Source organism: Numida meleagris, chromosome 3 (assembly GCF_002078875.1).
Source record: "Numida meleagris isolate 19003 breed g44 Domestic line chromosome 3, NumMel1.0, whole genome shotgun sequence".
NCBI classification, from domain to species: domain Eukaryota; kingdom Metazoa; phylum Chordata; class Aves; order Galliformes; family Numididae; genus Numida; species Numida meleagris.
Window position 1 is genome coordinate 52,286,807 of NC_034411.1, and position 21,430 is coordinate 52,308,236.

General features: G+C 39.9%; 1 protein-coding gene across 8 annotated transcripts in view; it reads left to right on the forward strand.

The window, feature by feature from the left end:
• Positions 1 to 21,430, forward strand: part of HIVEP2 (human immunodeficiency virus type I enhancer binding protein 2) — a 133,377-nt gene that overhangs the window by 101,478 nt on the left and 10,469 nt on the right. For all 8 annotated transcript variants that reach the window (XM_021389525.1, XM_021389524.1, XM_021389528.1 and 5 more), the window contains 5 exons: positions 5,454 to 5,498; positions 6,817 to 12,439; positions 13,191 to 13,345; positions 18,417 to 18,592; positions 21,137 to 21,238. In XM_021389525.1, the coding sequence (XP_021245200.1) occupies positions 7,025 to 12,439; positions 13,191 to 13,345; positions 18,417 to 18,592; positions 21,137 to 21,238 (5,848 nt within the window). In that variant the 5' untranslated portion in view covers positions 5,454 to 5,498; positions 6,817 to 7,024. The remainder of the gene's footprint in view (positions 1 to 5,453; positions 5,499 to 6,816; positions 12,440 to 13,190; positions 13,346 to 18,416; positions 18,593 to 21,136; positions 21,239 to 21,430) is intronic.

Consider the following 21,430-nt stretch of genomic DNA (forward strand, 5'->3'; position numbering starts at 1 on the left):
CCTATTAGTCACTCCAAGTCATATCTTATATCTGGTCAAAGCTCCCTGAAGTCAAGTGAGAGACTCTTGCTTCATGCCTGAATTTTCTGTAAGATTGCCCCAGAAGGGATGTAAGCTTCCTATTTTGCCATATCAGTGTGTCTGACCTCCACCTTGGTAGGGTCACGTTCAGAGGAGGAAGGGAGAGTCCTGTTCTTCACAGTGTGTACCAACTGACTTATTACAAGAGTACAACAGATTATTTATTTTAATCAAGGAATCATTGAATGGTTTGGGTTAGAAGGGACCTTAAAGACCATCTAGTTTCAGTCCCCCTGCAATGGACAGGGGTGCCCTCCACTGAATCAGGCTGCCCGAAGCCCCATTCAACCTGACTTTGAATGCCTCCAAGGATGGGTATCCACAGGTTCCCTGTGCAGCCTATGCCAGAACTTTACCTGTACGTCAGTACTTCACCATCTTCTAAGTAAAAAATTCCTTCCTAATGTCTAATCTAAACCTACCCTCTTTTAATTTAAAGCCATTACCCCTTGTCCTATCTCTGCACTCCCTGATAAAGAGTCCCTCTCCATCTTTCTTGTAGGCCTCCTTTAAGTTCTGGAAGGTGGCAGTGAGATCTTTCACTGAGTCTTCTCCAGGCTGAACAACCCCAGCTCTAGAAGAGGTGCTGCAGCCCTCTGATCATCTTCGTGGTCTTCCTCTGGACCCACTCCAACAGGTCCACATCTCCTTGTGCTGGGGACCCCAGGCCTGGATGTAGTACTCCATGTGGGGCCTCACGAGGGCAGAGCAGAGGGGAGCAATGACCTCCCTCACCCTGCTAGCTAGCTTCAGTGTGCTTTCAAGCAGACTATTTATTTCAGTTATTTTCTTCACTGTGCTCAGATAATGGTCTCAGATAATAGTTTGAATTAGCAGTGTGAAGACGAACAAGGTAAAGCCTTCATATGAATGAAATGATCCATGCTAGTACGATTGACTAAAAAGTGCTATTGTACACTATTTCTTAACTGCTAGTATTATAGAATATTTTTCAAAATGAGAGCTAGATTTAGTGCAAAAACATCAGGATACAAGATTTTATACTGCTTCTAGATTTACATGCACAGATCCTGCCTCTTGGAACCAGCAAGTACCAGTGACACAGATCTGTGTTCATGGAAACCTGAAAGTATAAGCCTGAAATCAGCTTGCAGTTCCATACAGCCAGACTGTCCTGCACTTGATGCTTCTGTAACTGCATCTTTACAGTAACCCTCCTCAGCTCCTGAATTCTCAGGCAATTCATGTGAGCACAAGAATTTACCTAACATAGAAATGAGTAACAGATTCTGCACTATTTCTTCTCTTCAAGCAATTTTAATACAGTTTCTTTGATCATTTAATAATAAATTCACAGCTTACTATGTGTACTTGCTGAGCATTATTTTTTTTTATATTTACTAGTACTTTTAAATGATGTTCAACAAATACTGTAAATAGTTCAGCGGCCCAAATTTAAAAATGTGTGTTATTCTAATGTCTCAGGGTATTTCAAGAACTCTGATTTTCTGGCTAGTTTTGGAAAATGGCAATGTGTTCAATAACATGCTGAAATCCAGAGGGCAGGCAGAATATCTGAGGTGGAATTAAATGAACAAGTTGGAGTAGTGTCTTTAAATGTGAAGAGGTAGTAGTGATTTCAATATAGAAAGTAGTAGATGAAAATAAATATACCTAACCTGTTTTAAAGGGGCTGCCATGGATTTGCATGTGTAAATGGAAGTCTCGTCTTGCTGTTGAGCTGCAGCTAAGGCACAGTCATCTTTGCATTCCCCAGTAAGGCAAGATTTTGCCAAGTGCCAGTGGTTGACAGAGGAATTTACAGTCATTCCTAGAGGTTTAAATAGACAGGTAGAAGGCCAGCTACAAAACCGCAGTCAGAAGGAACCTCTGGCTAAGGATCTGAAAATATGAAGAGAATCTCTCTGGGTAGCCTTTTTACAAAACTGGGTAATAGAAGAAGTGTTTCTTTTTCCTTATCTTTTTAGTAAGTCAGGTCGAAGACTGAAGAAAATGAGTTTACGTCTTGATGAGATTGTCAAGTGTGGTGTCAAATAGCATTCAATCTTCTTTTCTCCATTTGTGCAAAATGCCAAAATATACCTAAAACACTGCAGTCCTTTTGTTACCTTGCTACACTGCACAAGCAAACTCAGCCCACAAATGAATTTGTAACTTTATACAGAAGGATAAACCCATGCTTGTCTGTCTTCTTGCTGGTTAAATCCTTGGGTTCAGAGATGCACCCCTGCTGCTGTTAGAAAGCTCTTTTGCAGATTGAGCTCACTGTAACTTCACCTAGGTAGAAGAAAGTATAAATCCATATTCTGATAGGGTTCTCAGGCCTTTTCTTTTTAAACTTTTTTTTTTTTTTTCCACTGCATTGTCAGTACCAGACAGCTCTGTGGGTATATCATTAGTGGAGCAGAAGGAAACATGGGGTAGGATGGCAAGCCAAAGGTGTACTCTTCTTCTTCCCAAAAGGCCAAGTCAATTTCTATCTCAGCTGCAGGTGGGGAGTAGCTCAGAGGTGGCCTGCTTTCCCTGTAAGGCTGACTGGCTGCTGGGCTCATCCCAGACATAAACTAAGCTTGGCTAATAAGGGTCTTGGCAGAGGTCTCTGTGTGAGCATAGGGATTTTATAGGAGCCACTGCAGCAGCTTGTCTCTACTAACTTGTCCTATGGAATATGAATTCCTCAGGGGCCAGTTATAGTGGTTTTAGGACGGCTTTGTGCCTAACCGAAAAGATTTAAAGTGAGGCTGGATCTGACCCTTAGTCCTTACTCTAGAGTCAATATTTATTCTGTATGGTGCACTCAGGATTTAGCCTGGAAGACATAAGCTTCCAATTTGTTCACTTGCAAGAGCTGTAATATGAGCTACAAATTGAGAAGTAGTAAAAGTTGTATTTTGCCAAATTTTATTTTAAAGCTGTTTAGTATAACCATTTTAATGATCTGGGGGGGAAAAAAAAGAAGGAAAGGAAAAGGAAGAATCTTGGAGCTCTGTAGCCAACCTGATCTGTGTCTCTTGTATTTAGCTCACAGAGGCACCTTAGGAACAGGAATGACAGAATAATGCTCCTTTCTAGAAAGTTTTTAAATGTCTTGATTTAGTAGGTGCATCTGACATAAATACAGTTCCCAGTTTCCCACTAATGTCCTTGTGTTCAAAGTTTGCAGAGAAGTAAAATGCCCTGATTTGAGGCAGGCAGATAGTGCAGTCAGTGTGGTGGGAGATCTGGCCGACGGGCCACATTCCAATGGGAACCTGGCTTGGGCGAGTTCCAGGGAGGCCTTTGCAGCTGGTGGCAAACGATGTGCTCGGCATAGCTCATGCATACAGTCAGATCTGCGTAGGTGGGCTCCTCTCAGCCACTCCAGTGAAGCCGAACTGCACTAAAAGCATTCAAGAAAAGGCACATTTTTATCATCCTTAGTTCACTACTTTTAAGTATGAGGTTTTTGAAATATAGAGAGCTTCTGTCTATTGAAGTTTATTTTTGACGAAGAGAAATACTGAAAAGTATATTTACAGTGTTTTCCAAAAGGAGACGCATTAATCAGTTGAAATTTGGAAGTCTCTTGTTGGCTTAAGTTAGTCTGTGGATGCAGGAAGATGAGATAAAGGCTTGACTGGAAAAAAACATACAGAATGCAAACTAGCTTTGCAGTGCGTTGGATTTCTCCTGTAAAACTTAGTGCTAGGAAAAAAAGAGAAATAATATTAAAACCATCTTTGACACAGGATGGATAACAGTTCAAACCAAACCAGAAAAGACTTTGTTGATTCTGGTAAAGGACTTATTTTCCCCAGGAGAATGATGATGACCAAACTTAAGCCATCAATAATCCCTGTAATTAGTGTATACACGTTTCATTGCGTAGGTTGAAAAATTACATAGAATGTTCTGAAAATAGTAAGGATCACTGAATAACTTGAACTGTGCAACACAACTGGAATTGATGGAAGTATACTAGCATAATCTTTTGTTCAAATAAAACTACTGCTGTCTTGTTTCTGTGACTGGCAGATTTATTCTCTGAATAAGTTCTTGGTAGCGGGAATATGGAAGTGAAAAGATGTTTCCATCTTCTAGAAATTTCTTCTTCACCATTTGCAAAATTGCCTAATAAGGAAAAAAGTATTTTTATTTGAAGATAGCTAATAATTTTATGCTCTTTTGCATAGGAACATTCCCTCTTGTCCCTGTTGATTGCTATTAGGTGGCACAGTAGTGATTCTATTTACATCAAGTCACAGAGCTTTACTAATACCCGTTTGTTCTTTGAAAATGTTATCACTTATTGTGATTACAGAGAGCTAAAATATCTTTTTACTTTTGATGAGTTTTTAAATTTTATATATTTTACTATTTTATCATCTGTTGGTTTTATTCAGTAGAGAAAGAATAAGTGTTTTAGCTGTTTTTCTCTCAGTTTCTTACCAGAGGTTATTGTACTAACCCATATCCCCTCCCCTGCCACTAATACTTCAGGTATTTCAAAAGATCTCTTCTTAAAATAAATGAAAGTGCTCTGGATTTTGACCTAAATAAAACCTCTGAAGAAAACTAATAAATACTGCTTTTGTTATCCAGATTGAACAAACATCATTTCAACTTTTTTTTTTTTTTTTTACAAAACAAAACAAAACAAAATCTATTTTCAAGATGAATTTGTTGAAAACTGCATTGGGGAATCTTCCTTTTACTTCAAGGGGGAACTGATCTTTCAGCTAAGCCAGATATCAATCAGTTCTCCTTTTTTGAGTGTGTCTCCTCTGTTGGTCTTTTCTGTAATACATCATCCTGCAGTCTGATGATGGTTGGACCGATGGCAAATTATGGCAGGTACAGGTCTTTTAAATGTGTACTTGGTCTGTAGGTTTTTCTTTTGAGGAGGCAGCCATATGTTCTTGAGCAGTATCTCCCTGGTGTTAGTTGAATTGGAATCTTACTTGCATTTCACTACTTTTCTTGTACCTTCATGGTGACAACCTGGCTGGGATTCCATTCTGGTCCCTGAAACATTTAATGAGAAGCCTGGAAGGCCTAAAAGTATTAGCTGGAAAGAGTTATCAAAAGGGGATTTGTCAATAGGATTCAGGGATAATCCAGGCTTAGCAAGGGTGTAGGAATGAAGAGTGACATTGGGCAGCTCTTTTTGTACTGATTCAGGAAGGTGAAACTGCTCCAGTTTAGAAGCTGTCCTTAAAAAGCCCTTAAAAAGGTTCATGCTTATATTCTTCAAAAGGTGCTGGCTCAGACTTCTGAGATGCAGTATAAATTTTTTTTCCAGGAGATGGATGAATTAAGTTTTCAGGCCTCTACTGTAAATAATAGAAAACTTTCTTCAGCAATCATACTTACTATCAATAATTTCTTATGACTGTATTTTTTTTCTACAGGAAATCTGAAGATAGTCATGCCTATTAGATGCCTACAAGATGCAGGTAATTGTTTTATACCAGAAAAAAGGCATATATTTTCACTCTCTTTGTGTTTTCCTGCACTTCTCTAATTAATAATTAGATGAATAATAATTAATAATCCTGCACTTCAAGCCCAATTCAGTTTTTCCACTGTAGGAATTAAAAATATTCCAGTATTTCTAATACTTCTTTTTTTTTTTTAACCTTTTTTCTCACTATTGCAAAGTCTTGACTGTCTTTATAATTCTCATTGTTTCATCCAGAAAATATCCTCTTTGGATAATATGGAAGCAGGAAGCTTATGTTGTTCTTCAAAAATTCAAATGTTGTACTTGTCTGTGAAATTTATACCTCTGAGTTTTCTTCTTTGTAATAGAACTTTGGAATCACATTGCATGTAAGCATAAAGCCTGCAAATATAGCTGGATGGAAATGTTTCAATGTGGAAACTTAAAGCACTGAAGTAACTTAAAAACAGTCACCGCTCATTTCTCCAATATGTGTTTTGCCTCTAGCAAGACATTCTCACTAAAATTTAATATAATGGTCAGAAAATGTAGTTGTGGAAAGGTACCAATTCTGTTGTGTTCAGAATGTTTCGCTGATGTTTTTTTTGACTGATTAAAAGTAGTTTAAACAGTGATCAACAGTTCCTTGTAAAATGAGTTGCATGATCTAAGCTAAGAAGTACCTCTCTTTAGCTGTCTCAAAAATTGGTATATTATCCAAACTGGTCACCTAGAATTTCTGCCTAGGTAAGAGTGACAAACAGGCATATCCAGAGTGGATGGCTATATATATGTATATGTCCCACATGTCTAAAGCACCCATCATGATATGGAAACATTTCCCCTCTGGAAGTACTGATTGCCTTCCTCTGACTTTGGAGGAAAGCCAGGTGACTTTAAGTGTATATCTGAACTGTAGGTGAGTAATACTGGATAATGTAATTCCTACCTATGGGGTTAGGACTCTGTTTTCAGCGGTGATTTGCTGAAAGGGTTTTGAAACTAGATGGCAGACTTTCTGAGAATCATGTCTCTTTTAAGGCCTCAGAAAGCCTTTCAAAATTGTTCAGTTTGAAAAGGGTAGATCTCTGTTTTCAATTCTTATGGGTTTTACTGACCAGTGATTACACGTGCATGAAATCTTTGGAGCCAGTCTTTACTGTGTCTTGTCACAACATGGGGTTTTGTGAAATGTAGTTACATTTACTTAAGTCCCTCCATATTTTTAATGAAAGGCTTGATAAAAATGCAACCAGTTGCACTGATGTTATTTTGCCTGACTATATTAATTAGTATGGGGGTTCTCTTTTTTTTTTACTTTTTCCATACAGATAGCTGTGTCACCATGGAAGAGATGAAGAGAATTTTGCTCTAGTAGATCACAAATATCTGTGTCATTCTGCATCTCAGTGTTTAATAACAATGGAAAATGTCCAAATGCTATAATAAGCCTTTGCAAATGTGTAATAAACTGTTAAGAAAGTTTATGCCGTGAACAGGACTGTATAATAATCACATTAGTATACAGACACAAATCTAATGCCTATAGACTACTGCGTAGAAAGTTCCAAAGAGAAAGAAAAATCTGTGAACTTGCAACAGCTCTGGAAAAATGGGAGCAACAAAACTTTAAAAAGCACAGCTTTGGACACACTCCATGAGTCTGCACAGCTTTCAAGTGAACTAGCACTTAAGACCTTGTGTAACAAAATGGACTCTGGGGACACAGCTATAGGGCAAAAAGCTACCTCAGGGTCTGGAGAAACTGCTAAAGTACCAAGTAGATGGAGGCAAGAACATTCAGCTGTTATTAAGATGAGCACTTTTGGCAATCAAGAAATACAGAGGCAACCACAAATAGATCACGAGCAAATTGGAAACACAGCATCAGCACAACTTTTTAGTTCTGGGAAACTGGTATCATCGAATGAAGCTGCACAGCAAGTCACGGAGAAGCAATATCCACAGCATCGTCCAACTCCTTACTCATGTCAACATTCACTTTCTTTCCCGCAGCATTCATTGCCACAAGGTTTCTTGCACAACATAAAGCCACATCAGAGCTTGGAAGGCCCTCCATGGCAGTTTCCTAGCCACTTGCAATCAGTTGCCTCAGAGGACTTATTTCCTTTTCATATGCATAGCCATAGTGGAGGTTTCTCCAGGAAGAAGATTTCAAGTTTGAACCCTGCATACAGCCAATATTCACAGAAATCTTTGGAACAATCAGAAGATGCTCACAAGAAGGAGCACAAACCCAAAAAACCTGGCAAGTACATTTGTCCTTACTGTAACAGGGCTTGTGCCAAACCTAGTGTACTTAAAAAGCATATTAGGTCTCATACTGGGGAGCGACCATACCCTTGTGTTCCTTGTGGTTTCTCCTTCAAGACAAAGAGCAACCTCTACAAGCACAGAAAGTCACATGCCCATGCAATTAAAGCAGGGCTGGTACCTTTCACAGAGTCAGCAGTCTCTAAATTGGATCTAGATGCCAGTTACATTGATGTGGAAGCTGAAATACATTCAGATGGGGAGCAGAGCACAGACACTGATGAGGAGACCTCACTCCTAATGGAAGGATCTGAAAAAATGAGCCCTGTCCCACAGCTCCCCCTGGACATTGCTAGTAGGAGCAGTTTTCACTCCTCCATGGAAGAGTCCTTGGTGGGGCCAATGAAAGTACCCATTTTGATTATCCCTAAGAGTGGAATTCAGTTACCCAGTGAGAGTTCACCCTATATTGGCCCTGATATGTTGCAAAACCCATCCTTAAGTACTAAGGCTGATGACTCTCACACAGTTAAACAGCGACTTGCACTAAGACTGTCAGAGAAAAAAGGGCAAGATTCTGAGCAGTCATTAAACCTCCTTAGCCCACATAGTAAAGGAAGCACTGACTCGGGTTACTTTTCCCGCTCAGAAAGTGCTGAGCAGCAAATAAGCCCACCAAATACCAATGCAAAGTCTTATGAAGAGATCATCTTTGGGAAGTTTTATAGGATTAATCAAAGAACAGCACTAACAGTAGCCACAGCAAATCAGGAACATAGTTTAATAGGTAGAAAGGGCAAAGTAGAGCCGTTACCTCTCTTAAATAACAGATTGGATATTAAGATGCTTGAGGAACATATTTCTCATCTGACTCCAAATAAAGAAGAGCTCATTGACTCCAGTAATTTGAGCACTGTTAAATCTACACAAGTTTATCCAGGCAGAAATACAGAATCTAGACAATCCCAGAACACCACATCACCCATCAAAAGTGAAACCAGCCTGTACCAAGCCAGTCAGCAGGGTGAGGTTCCCATCCTTCTCGAACCCCCAGTAGATTCTTCTCCTCTTATTAGAAGTAACTCCATGCCAACCTCTTCTGCAAACAGCTTAAGTATTCCCCCATCTCTGAGAGGAAGCCATTCATTTGATGAGAAGATGACTGGCTCTGATGATGTATTTTACCCTGGCACAGTGGGAATATCCCACCAAAGGATGTTGAGAAGACAGGCTGCCTTTGAACTGCCCTCTGTGCAGGAGGGGCACTCAGATTCGGACTACCATGGAAGACCAGGGAAGAATATAATTATTGCTTCCGGTAGACAAATAGCAGGTGACAAAGGACCATCCTCAAAAGAGAAGAAAGTGGGAGACAAGACCTTCTATGACTATGACGCCAGTGGAAAGCACTACAGGAAATGGGAAGACTTTGAAGCTCAGAAGCAAAACTACAGAGACTCACCAACCTTAGGTGGAATAAACAAGGGAGGAGAGTACTTCACTGATCCACTTGGACAATCTCAGGCGATGCCATCCATGCTTGGGACTTTCGAAAACAGAAAGCGCAGGAAAGAGGAGAGTGTTGGAGATGAGGAGGACAGTCCCATGCTTTGCAGCAGTACGACTAGCATCACTGCAGGAATTCAGCCTTTGGACTTTGATCCCAAATCCCAAATTCAGGATGTGCCAAGGAGTGGATTTTCCCTTCAAGGTCTGGACAATTCTGCCCATTGCCATGCAGAACGTTTTGACGTGTGCAGGCCTTACCTGCAGTCTGGAAGTCCAGCAGCTTCTCTGGAAGACTCAACCTTATCTGCAGAGCAAGAAAAGGGTGCAGAATCACTGACTAGAAAGCCCCCTGGAAATGTCATTTCCGTCATTCAGCACACAAATTCATTGAGCAGGCCAAACTCATTTGAAAGGTCTGAATCTACAGAACTTACTGCATGCCAGCAGGATAAGATCTATTCACCATCTGAAACATGTGAGAATGAGATTTGTGAGTCCCCAATGAGCCCAGACCGAGCTCCACAAACAGAAAATACTGACACCAATAAGCCGTCTCCATCCCAGCAGCCTCAGTCATATCATATGCAGCCCAGGTTGGTTCGCCAGCACAACATACAGGTACCTGAAATTCGTGTCACAGAGGAGCCAGATAAGCCTGAGAAAGATAAAGAAGTGCAGAACAAAGAGCAGGAGAGACCAACTGAAGAATTCCAGTGGCCTCAGAGAAGTGAAACCCTTTCTCAACTGCCAGCTGAAAAGCTCCCACCCAAAAAGAAGCGTTTACGACTGGCTGACATGGAGCACTCTTCTGGAGATTCCAGTTTTGAGTCCACAGGTACAAGCCTTTCTCGCAGCCCTAGCCAGGAAAGTAATTTGTCTCACAGTTCAAGTTTTTCAATGTCCTTTGAGAGAGATGAAAATGTGAAGTTCATCACACCTCCCAAACAAGATGAGTTTGGAAAACAGTCTGAGTTTTTAACAGTTCCAGCTGGTGCTTACTCACTTTCCGTCCCTGGGCATCACCATCAGAGGGAAATGAGACGTTGCTCATCTGAACAGATGCCCTGTCCTCACGCTGCTGAAATCCCTGAGATTCGAAGTAAATCCTTTGATTATGGGAACCTATCTCATGCCTCTTCATCTGGGACACCAACTACTGCACTATCTCCATCACGAGAAAGGAAGAAATGCTTCTTGGTTCGCCAGGCTTCCTTTAGTGGTTTTCCAGAGATTTCCCAGACTGATCAGAGCACAGAACAAAGTATAAAGCAGGAGCAGATGGAACATGCACAGGCTGGTCTTCGCTCTTCCCAGCTTGCCTGGCATCACTCGCCTTCCTCTGTACTTCAGCCCATTCAGGTAGATGACTCTGGAAAACAGTCTGTTGGCTCTTGTGCTCAGCTTGCTAATAGCTCATCCCACCTTGCCCAACAGCAGGCTCTTCTTGCAGATGGTCCGGAAATGTTAAGGACTCCATTGATCCAACAAGCACCTTATATTTCTAACAAACATCCATCAGAGCAACAGCAGCTATTTGCACATCAGGAAAATGTCCCATTTCCCTCTATTCATAGCACCTTTTTTCAGTTCCCATATCCAACTGTCTGCATGGTTCATTTACCACCATCTCAGCAGCCAGTCTTGTGGCAGTCATGCACAGAGCCTCTACACTTCCAGCATCATTTTGTACAACAGCTGCAGAAATCTTATGTCAAACAACCTTTCCAAACAGACATTCCTCCAAGTTATCACCTGGAACATGCTCCAGAGCTTATTGGAAAGAAACCAGCTGATTATGTGCATGCTAAAGAGCAAGCATACCAGCATTACTCAGGAACATCTGGGCAGTATTCAAAACTTACTCTTGCTAAGTACCAGTCGGACCATAGCATTAAACCAACAGATACCTCCTCTGAACAGCATCTTCAGACAGATTTTGACTCCCCAGATGATGGATCTGTACAACCTTTGCCAGGAACAGTTGTTCCTGTCAGGATTCAAACCCATGTTCCGTCTTATGGTAGTGTCATGTACACAAGCATTTCCCAGATCCTTGGACAGAGCAACAGTCCTGCAATTGTAATTTGTAAAGTTGATGAGACTGTTTCTCAAAGAACATTGGTAACCAGTGCAACAATGCATGGAATTGGATTTAACATAGCTCAGATGTTAGGTCAACATGGAGGGCTAGAAAAATATCCTTTGTGGAAAGTGCCACAGACACTATCACTTGGACTGGAGCCCTCAATTCCTCTCTGTTTGACTTCCAGTTCTGACATGGCTTCTACCCTGGGAGGAAGCAAACGAATGCTTTCACCTGCCAGCAGCTTGGAGCTCTTCATGGAGACAAAGCAACAGAAACGAGTCAAAGAAGAAAAAATGTATGGGCAGATAGTTGAAGAGCTAAGTGCAGTTGAGTTAACTAACTCAGATATAAAGAAAGATTTTCCAAGAATGCAGAAGCCTCAACTAGTAAGGCAGAGCTGTGCTACTGAGCCAAAAGAAAGTCTGCCATCTGTGTCATCCTCTTCACCACTGTCGTCCTCTTCATCTCAAGATTTCCCACTTGTCAGCGTGCCAACAGCTGATGCTTTCCCACTAAGCAGGGAGAAACTTTCTAGTTTTGATTCCACATCACCAGGACAGAAATCCAGTGGCCCTTCTGAAGGAAGAGAATCTCCAGAAGAACTGGATGTTGATGAAACAGCCTCAGATATGAGCATGAGTCCACAGAGGTCTTCATTGCCACCAGGAGAAATTCAGCCAGAAGACCAACTGAAACATCCAAAACTGCCTCTTGGGATGCTAGTCCAGATGACATCCAGTACTAGTGGGAAAGTCACGGGCTCAACAATTCTCCTGACAGATGTAGCAGATTTTCAGCAGATCCTTCAGTTCCCGAGTCTGCGCACTACTACTACTGTGAGCTGGTGTTTCTTAAACTATACAAAACCCAATTATATTCAGCAACCAACCCTCAAATCTTCTGTTTACGCTTCATGGTGTATAAGTTCATGTAACCCAAATCCATCTGGGCTAAGTACAAAGACCACTTTAGCACTTTTAAGGTCCAAGCAAAAAAACACCACGGAAATCTACACCCTGGCTGCTATGCATAGACCCGGAGCTGGTAAACTGACATCATCAAGTGCATGGAAGCAACTTGCTCAGGTAAATAGGAGATTTTAATAAAATTAAATTCATATGTCTTTATTTGAGAAAATACTAGTAAACTATGGAATGTAGTTTAATTACTAAAAAAAATATTCCCATTGGGAAATCAAACTTTGATATCTTCCCATGACAACTTTTGAGCCTCAGTTTACCCCTTTGCAAACTCTGTTACTTTTGCCACCTCTGTCTACATTTTGAGAATTAATTGTAGAAGGTGAGGCTTTCAAACCCACTCTTCACATGTTTCAGAACCTGAAAAGTTATCTACTTTTATTTTGTCCTATCTTTTTGCAGTGTCCTGATTCAAACAGGACACAAGCATCCATGCAGGTCCATAAGTAAAGATTAACTTAAAATTAAGTAAGGCTCTTCAGATCATTTTAATGTCTTTTACATACTGATTCTTCCTCGTGGACTAAGCATTAGATAATGGTGCCAGGGAAAATTCTGCAATGGCAATAAATTACATTCTAAGGGTTTTCCATCTCTATTTGCCATGATTTTTTTTTTTTTTTTCCTCCCAAGGAAAGATATGGTGCTGTCTTTTCTTTCCGGACTCACATAAAAATGTGTCCATGTTACCCTCTCTCTTATTCTCCATCAGATTGAATGAGACAAATTAATTCATTGTCTAGAGTTGCACCAATGAAAGTTTGGCTTTGACTTGGAATGTTAAAAGTGCTTGAAATAAAGTGTGCATTTATTGTGTGTTCCAGCAGTAACACCATTCCTTGACTTTGTTCTGCAGATGAAACATGAGCCATTCTTCTTGTTTGGCAGCAAGCTTGAAAAGAAAGTAGTGGGGAATATTATAAAAGAAAGAGTAAAAGGAGACATTCATGGAGATAAAGACATTACGTCCAAACAAACTGAGCCGATACGAATTAAAATCTTTGAAGGAGGGTAAGAAAATGCAACTGGAAATTTCAAAGCTCAGCCTGTTGTTTTAAATAGATTTGAAAATGAACATGAATGAACTAGGATATAAAGAGTCTCCTGTATTTCAGCTGTGAGCTGTAGCACCTAAGCTTCTTCTTGTTTTATGTATATGTCTGTGTTAAAACAAACTACAGAGTATCTGTGTACTTACTCTTAGTTCTACTATGCTATAGGACAGTTTTTACATCCTGGTGAGAATGCTCACTCTGAATTGTCATTTTTGTTCTTTAGGTCATAAATAAAGAAATAGATAGTTAAGATTTTGTTATTTTCTACACAGTTTTTTAATAGCTTCCATGAGGACATCTTTCCATTTTTTTTTTTTGACTCTGTGTGCCTCTGCTTACTTGAACGGGTTAGCTTGGAACGTTTACTCCTATTCTTGTAATATTACATTTATTTACTGCAGTTGGATTTGATGATAAGATGTGAGATAGCAATGAAATCTATGGTATCTAAGCCTAATCCGTAGATCTATTATCTAAGGTTGATAAAATGATTAATTTTACTGTGGCTGTCTATTACTCCTTTGATAATAGAAACAACTAACATAGAGAGAGAAAAAGGAGATCTGGAAGATCATTAGCAATATTTTGAAGCTTATGGATCCTGTTACAAAAAACAAATGAAATGGACAGTTGTTTATCTTTCTCTAAGAGTATACTCTAAAATGTAAGATACTGATTTATTTATTTTAAAAATTCTGACATAATGCAATTATTTGCCAGAGGTTAGTAGTGACTAGTCAGGTGGCTGAACAAAATAGTTTTTTTTAGTCTTACCAAATCCAAATAGTCTCATAGCAATGTGTTAGTGGGATAACTAAATAGGTAATGATGGAGATATGATGAATTTGCACATGCTATTCCTTCTCTCATATTTTTGTACTCTAAAATCTCAGTTGTCCTTCACTGCCATCGTATAGCTTGACTCCCCTTGGATAGTGTCCATGAAATGAACATTGTCATTTCTTTCTAGTCTGCATCAATGAAAGGATGTAGCCTACATCTTACTTGAAAGGCTGAAAATGTTATTTTGGAGATTGTAGTTGGTATGCTGGCCCAAACACAGGACCTGGATGTTCTCTGTGGCTGTACATTGTTCTAGTACCCAAGTCATTAGGTTGGCTATGTCAGAGCGACCCAAATTCAGGGATAGGCCTAAGTTTGCAAGAAATTTAAAAAGCTATTACTTAAATTCGCACCGACTTTGAAGATTTGCCTGCTTCCCACTATGTATCGTTTCTGAATTTGGATCACTCAGCTGAAGATAGTTTGCACTGATGTAAACTACATGATGAGAGGTCAGAAGGGTAAAAGTATGTTAAGAAAAGCAACTTGTAGGGGATTCAGATCAGTACAACCTGCAACAGATCGCTCTATGAAACTCCTCTACCATCTAACACCTTCTTTATGAAAACTTTGTGTATTATTCACACCATCTTAAGTTTCCCTGTACACCAGTAAGGTCTGTGAAACTATTTGTGTGAAGGTATATATTTCACATGTCACTTAGGTATATCTCCTAGTAATACTTGGCTATGTTTACTCTCCTTTCTTGGAATAGAACAAAAAGAAAGAAACCTTGATGTGCACATTAATTTCTGGAATTGGGAGGGGACAAATAATCGGTGCAGTATACTTCCCTAATAGGAGCATATGACCTTCAAAGCTACAGTGAATGAGGTGATACAGTGCTAATCAGTCCACACTTTCCTTATAGATGATCATTTTAATGTACATTTTACACAAAGTGTTTGTGGAAGGGGCTTTATTCTTTTCATTATTTTGTTTTTGTTTATTTGTTCTTTTTAAATGGATCTAATATTCTTTACATGTAATAACCCTGTCTTTTATTATTTTCTGTCCTGATTAATCAGTTTGTCCTCCTCTTCAGGTTTTTGTTTATGACTTCTGAGGGCTAGGTTTTTAAGATGAGTGGGTTTTCATGCTTGCTTGCTCTTGGCTGTTTGTAGAGCTGTTCTCTTCTACTCTGTTCTCTTCTACTTTCATCAAGCTCGTATTTGCATCACCTGAGCACACACAAGTAGTGTGCCGAACTATGCAGCAGATATCTGTTGTGTTTGTTTCATGTTCTGTCCCCCTAGACAGATAAACATGCCTGGCAATATCTTGTTTCAGCAGGGTATTTTCTTTCATCTTTCATTTATCCTGGGGAGTGGATTTTCTTAGGGTTCTTGATTATTTTTGTACTGTAAATGCAGGGAAAGCAATTCAGAATTCACAGCTGAGAAAGATCTGCAGTCATCACAGTTTTCAGTTTTTGGGAATGTCTGTCTGATATACAGGGAAGTGTGGTCATGCAGCTGCCCCGTGCCAGGGCAGCAGAGTGCTTCTATGGCAAGTAGACTAAAAGTGAGTTAGATAGGGCTGGGAATCAGTGAGAAGCTGGAGCAACAGAATGAATGGAGTTCAGCAGAAAAGCAGATGTCACAGCACATCACTTACCACACTAAAGCCAGTCAAGAGCAGTTTGTAAGCATTGCAGCAGAAAGCGTTTAGAAGGAGGAACCTACCAACGATATTATCAGTTCTGGCAGGTGGCTTGATTCAAATGAAATGATTTGATTCACAAAATCTGCTTTCCATCAACTGTGACTACAGAATCCTGGTGGGATATGAAAAAAATCAGCAATTTTAAGTTCATTACTTGCTACAGTACTGTTAGTTACTCACGGTGTGAAGCTGAAAGAAAGGAGGGATAGAACAAATGTTCCCACTCATCTGACATCTTGCTTAACGATGTTATCAGTTTACAGCAATAATGCACACCTTGCCTTTGTTTGCTCTTTTATATCTATCAGTAATAGACATAGATCATTGAAAATCCCCAATAAAATGGCGTTTTGGTTAGACATTTCAGGACTCCAAGGCTTATGAATACTTTTAACTCTAGCACCTCATTAAAATCAAACTCAGGGCTCCAGTGACCATAGTCACATGAAAGTTATGTAGTGGGAAAGGGGAAATTACTGAAAGATTTGAGAGAAGCACAAGTTAATAGTAAGATCTAATATTCGTAGGGGCTTGGAAAGGTGTTTACATAGATTCAAACTTCGTATGATTCAGCATTTGGACCAGGCCATATTTACATGTCCAATTCATATGTGCCATTTTTGTTACGGTTGTTCTTGTGGGGCATATTTAGAGAGTCAAGATCAATCGTGGTCAAGAGCTGTGCATCTGAATGACAAAGAGATGCTCTTGTCTAATTGACTTTGTACCCAGTGGGATCTGAGAGGTGACACAAGCTGGTAGAACAAGGTCAGGCAAATGAACAGCAGAGATGTAGGAAGAGAAAAGCAGATGTTGTAACACAGCATTTTTCTTAGCAATATCGATCGGGGATGATTTGGTAGACTCCATCCCAGCAAAATTAGACTGCAGGGAAAGATGAAAAGCAGATAAGATTGCAGTGTTTCAAACAATATTGGGCATTTTTTCTGTCTGTCAGAGAAGGCCTGAAAGTGGCTGATGAAGCAATGGATAGAGAGATGACTAGGAGTTGTTAGCATGTGAAAACAATGGAGAATCTGGGAATTGAGGTGGACAAAAAAAGAATCTCAGAAATGTTGTACATCCCAAACTGCAAGAGAGATCATTAAACTATGTAACTTTTGCATGTGGCACTATGAACAATGACGGAAAAGGGAGAGAGCCAACTTTATTAGAAAGGAGATGAAGAAAATGAATTTAGGCATCCACATCTGAAAGAGGAGTTTATATTTTCCGTAGGTGATACAGCGGGCATGAGAACAAGACAGAGTTTTTTGCATTTGTAAGACAGCTTCAGTATTTATATTGCCAGTGATATTGTTGAACACACAAAAGTGTTCATCTAAGAAAAGCAGACTTGAAAAATGTTTCAATGTAACCCTCCAAATTGCCACTTGCTTCTTGTAGAGTTATCATCACATTAACAGAACCTTTCACACAATCCTTTATTTATTTAAAGTGCTGAGTGTCAGTACCAGTGATAGTTTGTGGGCTGCGCATCCACAATGTGACTGAAAGTACTCTGTGCTGCTTAGGGAGAGGACAGTGGAGGAAAAAGGAATGAATAAATATTATTTCTCGGTTCATGCAATTTATGAATTTTACTTTAGGGGAATGAGGATGAAGTTCTCCCTCTAGGGAATGCCCAATAACTTCAAGCCTCAGAACATCTGGGGCAGATCCCTTCAACTCTTTTAGATTTCAGTATTACCAGTTTATCATAACAGTAAATGAAATGTGCATCTTCACATCGATTTGTGTCTTAATTCTTATCTAACAGATGATGTAATCAGCAAAAATAGCACTGAATGCTTACGCCTGTGCTAGGAAAAATTCCTTTTACAATGTTCTGCCAAGTAAGCAGGTTGGAAGTTTCCCATTTTGTTTCTAGAGCAGCAGGTACCTGCATGAGCTCAACACAATGTTCCTTAGGGTGAGATCCATCTTTGGGAACTTCTGACATGGTTAGTGTAAATACATACATCCTTGCTAGCCATCTGCATTCCCTTTATGCTTAATAGGGGAAAATGAGCATTTGCAGGATGAGATTTATATGATCCCAAGGGATAAATCAGATAAATACATTTAAACGGGTCAAATTAATTATACCACAAAAGAGCTCTGTTTTCAGTGGTGGTAGATGCCCACATGGTTCAAGAGTACAGATAGATGAAATGAACCCAATCTGCAAATTCATATAAGAGATTTTGCTTTGTCTACAGGGATGGTGGCTAATCTGTTTCCTAACAAGGTGTCTGTAGTATACCCATACCACAGCCTTTTGTTCTCATATCGTTAAAAAAAAATAGCTAAGATACACAAACACAATGAGACCAATGCATTCCCTGTGAAAAGGAAATACTTTGTGAGTTTGAGCTTGAAAATTCAGCAGTTCACATGGACTTCTGTGGCAGTTTTGTGATGAGATATAAGATCAGGATTGGATGCATTGAGGTAATGTTTGTGCATGTATGTAATCTAGAGTCTATATGGTTTAAATACTCATTCTCTTTCAACAGGTATAAATCAAATGAGGATTATGTCTATGTCAGAGGTCGTGGCCGAGGAAAGTACATTTGTGAAGAATGTGGAATTCGCTGCAAAAAGCCAAGCATGCTCAAAAAACATATCCGCACTCATACTGACGTCCGGCCTTACGTATGCAAGTTGTGCAATTTTGCCTTCAAAACTAAAGGTACTTGACCTTTCTTTCTGAACTTTTGCCACTTCACAAAGAAATCTTGAGATATTTTGCATCTGGGGTCCAAGCACCCTTTGCTGTCAAGGAAAGAATTTTCTTCAAAACAAAATGGCTAGGTTTATGGATACAGCACTCCATGACATAGATTGTTCTTTTCTCTTGAATTTATCCAGGGATACTGTGAGCCTTAGAGACTCCTTGGATAGCTTCATTAAGAGCTGAGGGCTTTGACCGGTCCAGCTGTTTGGAGATAAAATATAGTAGCATAAGAACTGCCCTCACAAACAATACTTTCTGCCAAAGTTGTTATGTGGTACAAATTTTAATTTGAACAATGCTGAAATGCTACTAGGCGAGTACACTTATTGTGACATAGTGTAGAAGCAGAGCATCAGCTAGTGAGGAAAACATGCCTTCACATTCTTTGCAGGGGGTCAGTTTCAAGTTTATAATTAATGTATATCTCCCACATGGGCCACTCCATCCACTGCAGCATTAATTATTAATAGGGAGCTGATATCCTGTGTTCACATGTATTTATCAGCGCAGAAAAAAGCTTTCCTTTGTCACCCGATGGCCATAGATAATGATATTCTTTGGAATGTGGATTTACCATGTGACTGTCTCCCTAAAAGAAAAAAATCCTCTTCTGTGGTAGCATTTCTTTGTAGCACAGTCCAAACAAGCCTTACATTCTCAGTTTCTTAGCTTCGCTCTGACAGTGAAGGGAAATTGGTTCTGATCCTGCTGTACTGAATTTACTTGAAGGAGAAGAGAAGAAGCTGAAAGAAATTTCTGCTGAGATTCCTGTGCAGCTTCGTGGCTGTGTTGAGGAATGAGGATTATAATAGTTTCCATGACTCCAACACTTCTTCCTCTGCCAAAGATGGGCATAGCTCATGGATGGTAGCAGACCCATCAATCTAGTTTAAGATGAGAACTTTGATGGGGGTGTAGAGACAAAGAGAAGGAGCTGCTCGTGGTAGTCCCTGTGGTCTATCTGGGGAGCTGTTCTCACAACACTATTTTTTTTTATTTGACATTGCAGGAGAAGTGGGTCTTCAGGAGGGACTTGAAAGGGGGATTGTGGTTTTGCAATTCTGTTCAGAGAGGACATCCCGGGCAGAAGAGATAGCATGGAAATAAATGTGAAATTGCTGGCATTTCTGGCAGAGAAGAAGAAACAGGGAGGAGGTGGTATGCTGTTGCACAAGAGAGGGATGAGTAGGAAGAAACTAAGCTTTCAAAGTGCAAGAAGAGTTTAACTGGTGTGTTGCTCCTCATAGGCAGTTGTCAGCTTCAGAAGTATTGTTGCTGAGACCTTCAAAGCATTTAGCCACATGGGAGCATTGGAGGCTGAGTTAGATTCTTCATGCAATACACAGTCACCATAAGAAACTTACTGAGAAGGGAATTACATAAACTAGCTAGGACTGAAAATTAGAGAAAAGGAGCTTGTGAGCTTCCAAGCACACCTCTACTATCTGAGAGTGATTCATTGTTCCTGCTATCTGGAGACACTTGTCAGGGTCCCAAAAGCAGCATTTGTACACTCACAGAGTGCTTTTCCTTGAACTAAGAAGTACTGTGTCTGGGTTGGCACTTCCCCAGTTGTCTGTTGCAGATGTGAGTGAAGTGGCTAATGGATTAGAGTGATACTCTCATTTCTCTGGCTTGTGCTTTTTGTGCTCAGGATTCTTTGCTATGGAATGTCTCTTGGGGCCAGTCTCAACGCAGTTGTCTTATCTGTGAAAAAAACAGACCAAGACAGACACTCCAGAAAGTCAATAGTCTAGTGTTAGATTGCTCCCTCATGGGAATGGGAGATGTGATTTCAAATCCCTGCTGTGTCTGATTCAGATCCATACTCCAAAGCAGGGAGCTGAACTTGGGTTTGCCACATCCCAGGTGAGTGCTCTGAGTTCAACTCCTAGAGAGCAGATTGTCAGAGATTGCAGCTAGACAGTAAACTTGCACTGAGAAATCAGGCATAAGTGTCTTTTTGTGGGATACTGTTGCTTCAGCAAATGCCTTCAGGGCACGAAATGTTTGGAGCTCACATGTGAAGTAAATGGGAGAGTCCTTAGCTTGCAAGTGCCTGGGTTAAACTCTCACTGAACCCTGAACGACGGTGCATTGGTGTTATGTCAGTGTCCAGGCAATATATGCTTATCATAAACACTAAGCCCAGGGATAAATAACAGCCAAAAGTGAGTTTTTGAGTTTGCTCAGAGTTTGTAGGCACACCTAAATATCATGTGGAAAAGTGGAGAGTTGCGTATATAACTCTCAGGCCTGAATTTATTTGTTGTTTTTTTTTTTTTTCTTTTTTTTGGAAGATATAAAAGCCCATTCTCATTAAAACAGGCTCTGGGCAATGGGCCAGATGAGTTCAGCCTAGTCTGTTTCATTGTTGTTGTTGTTTGTTTTTAAACTGAAAACAGGATATCCGCAGGATAACTGAGTTATACACCAAAACCTCACTTTGAAAGTGATCTTTACTGTTGTCAGTTAATTAGATTCATCTCTGATCCATAGGAAATCTGACAAAACATATGAAGTCTAAAGCACACATGAAAAAATGCCTGGAGCTTGGAGTATCAATGACATCTGTAGATGATGCTGAAACTGAAGAAGCAGGTATGTCAGAATGATTTAATTTAGTTGGAATGGCCTCTGGAGTATGCAAATGACTCATTATACTTTAGCACAGCGGCTGGCATGGGAAAATATATTAAGAGTATTTCGGGCATTTTTTAATTAAGAAGCATCTAACAAACAGGAAGTATAAAAAATAAATCTGATCTGTTTGTCTAAGATATGTTTTTTATG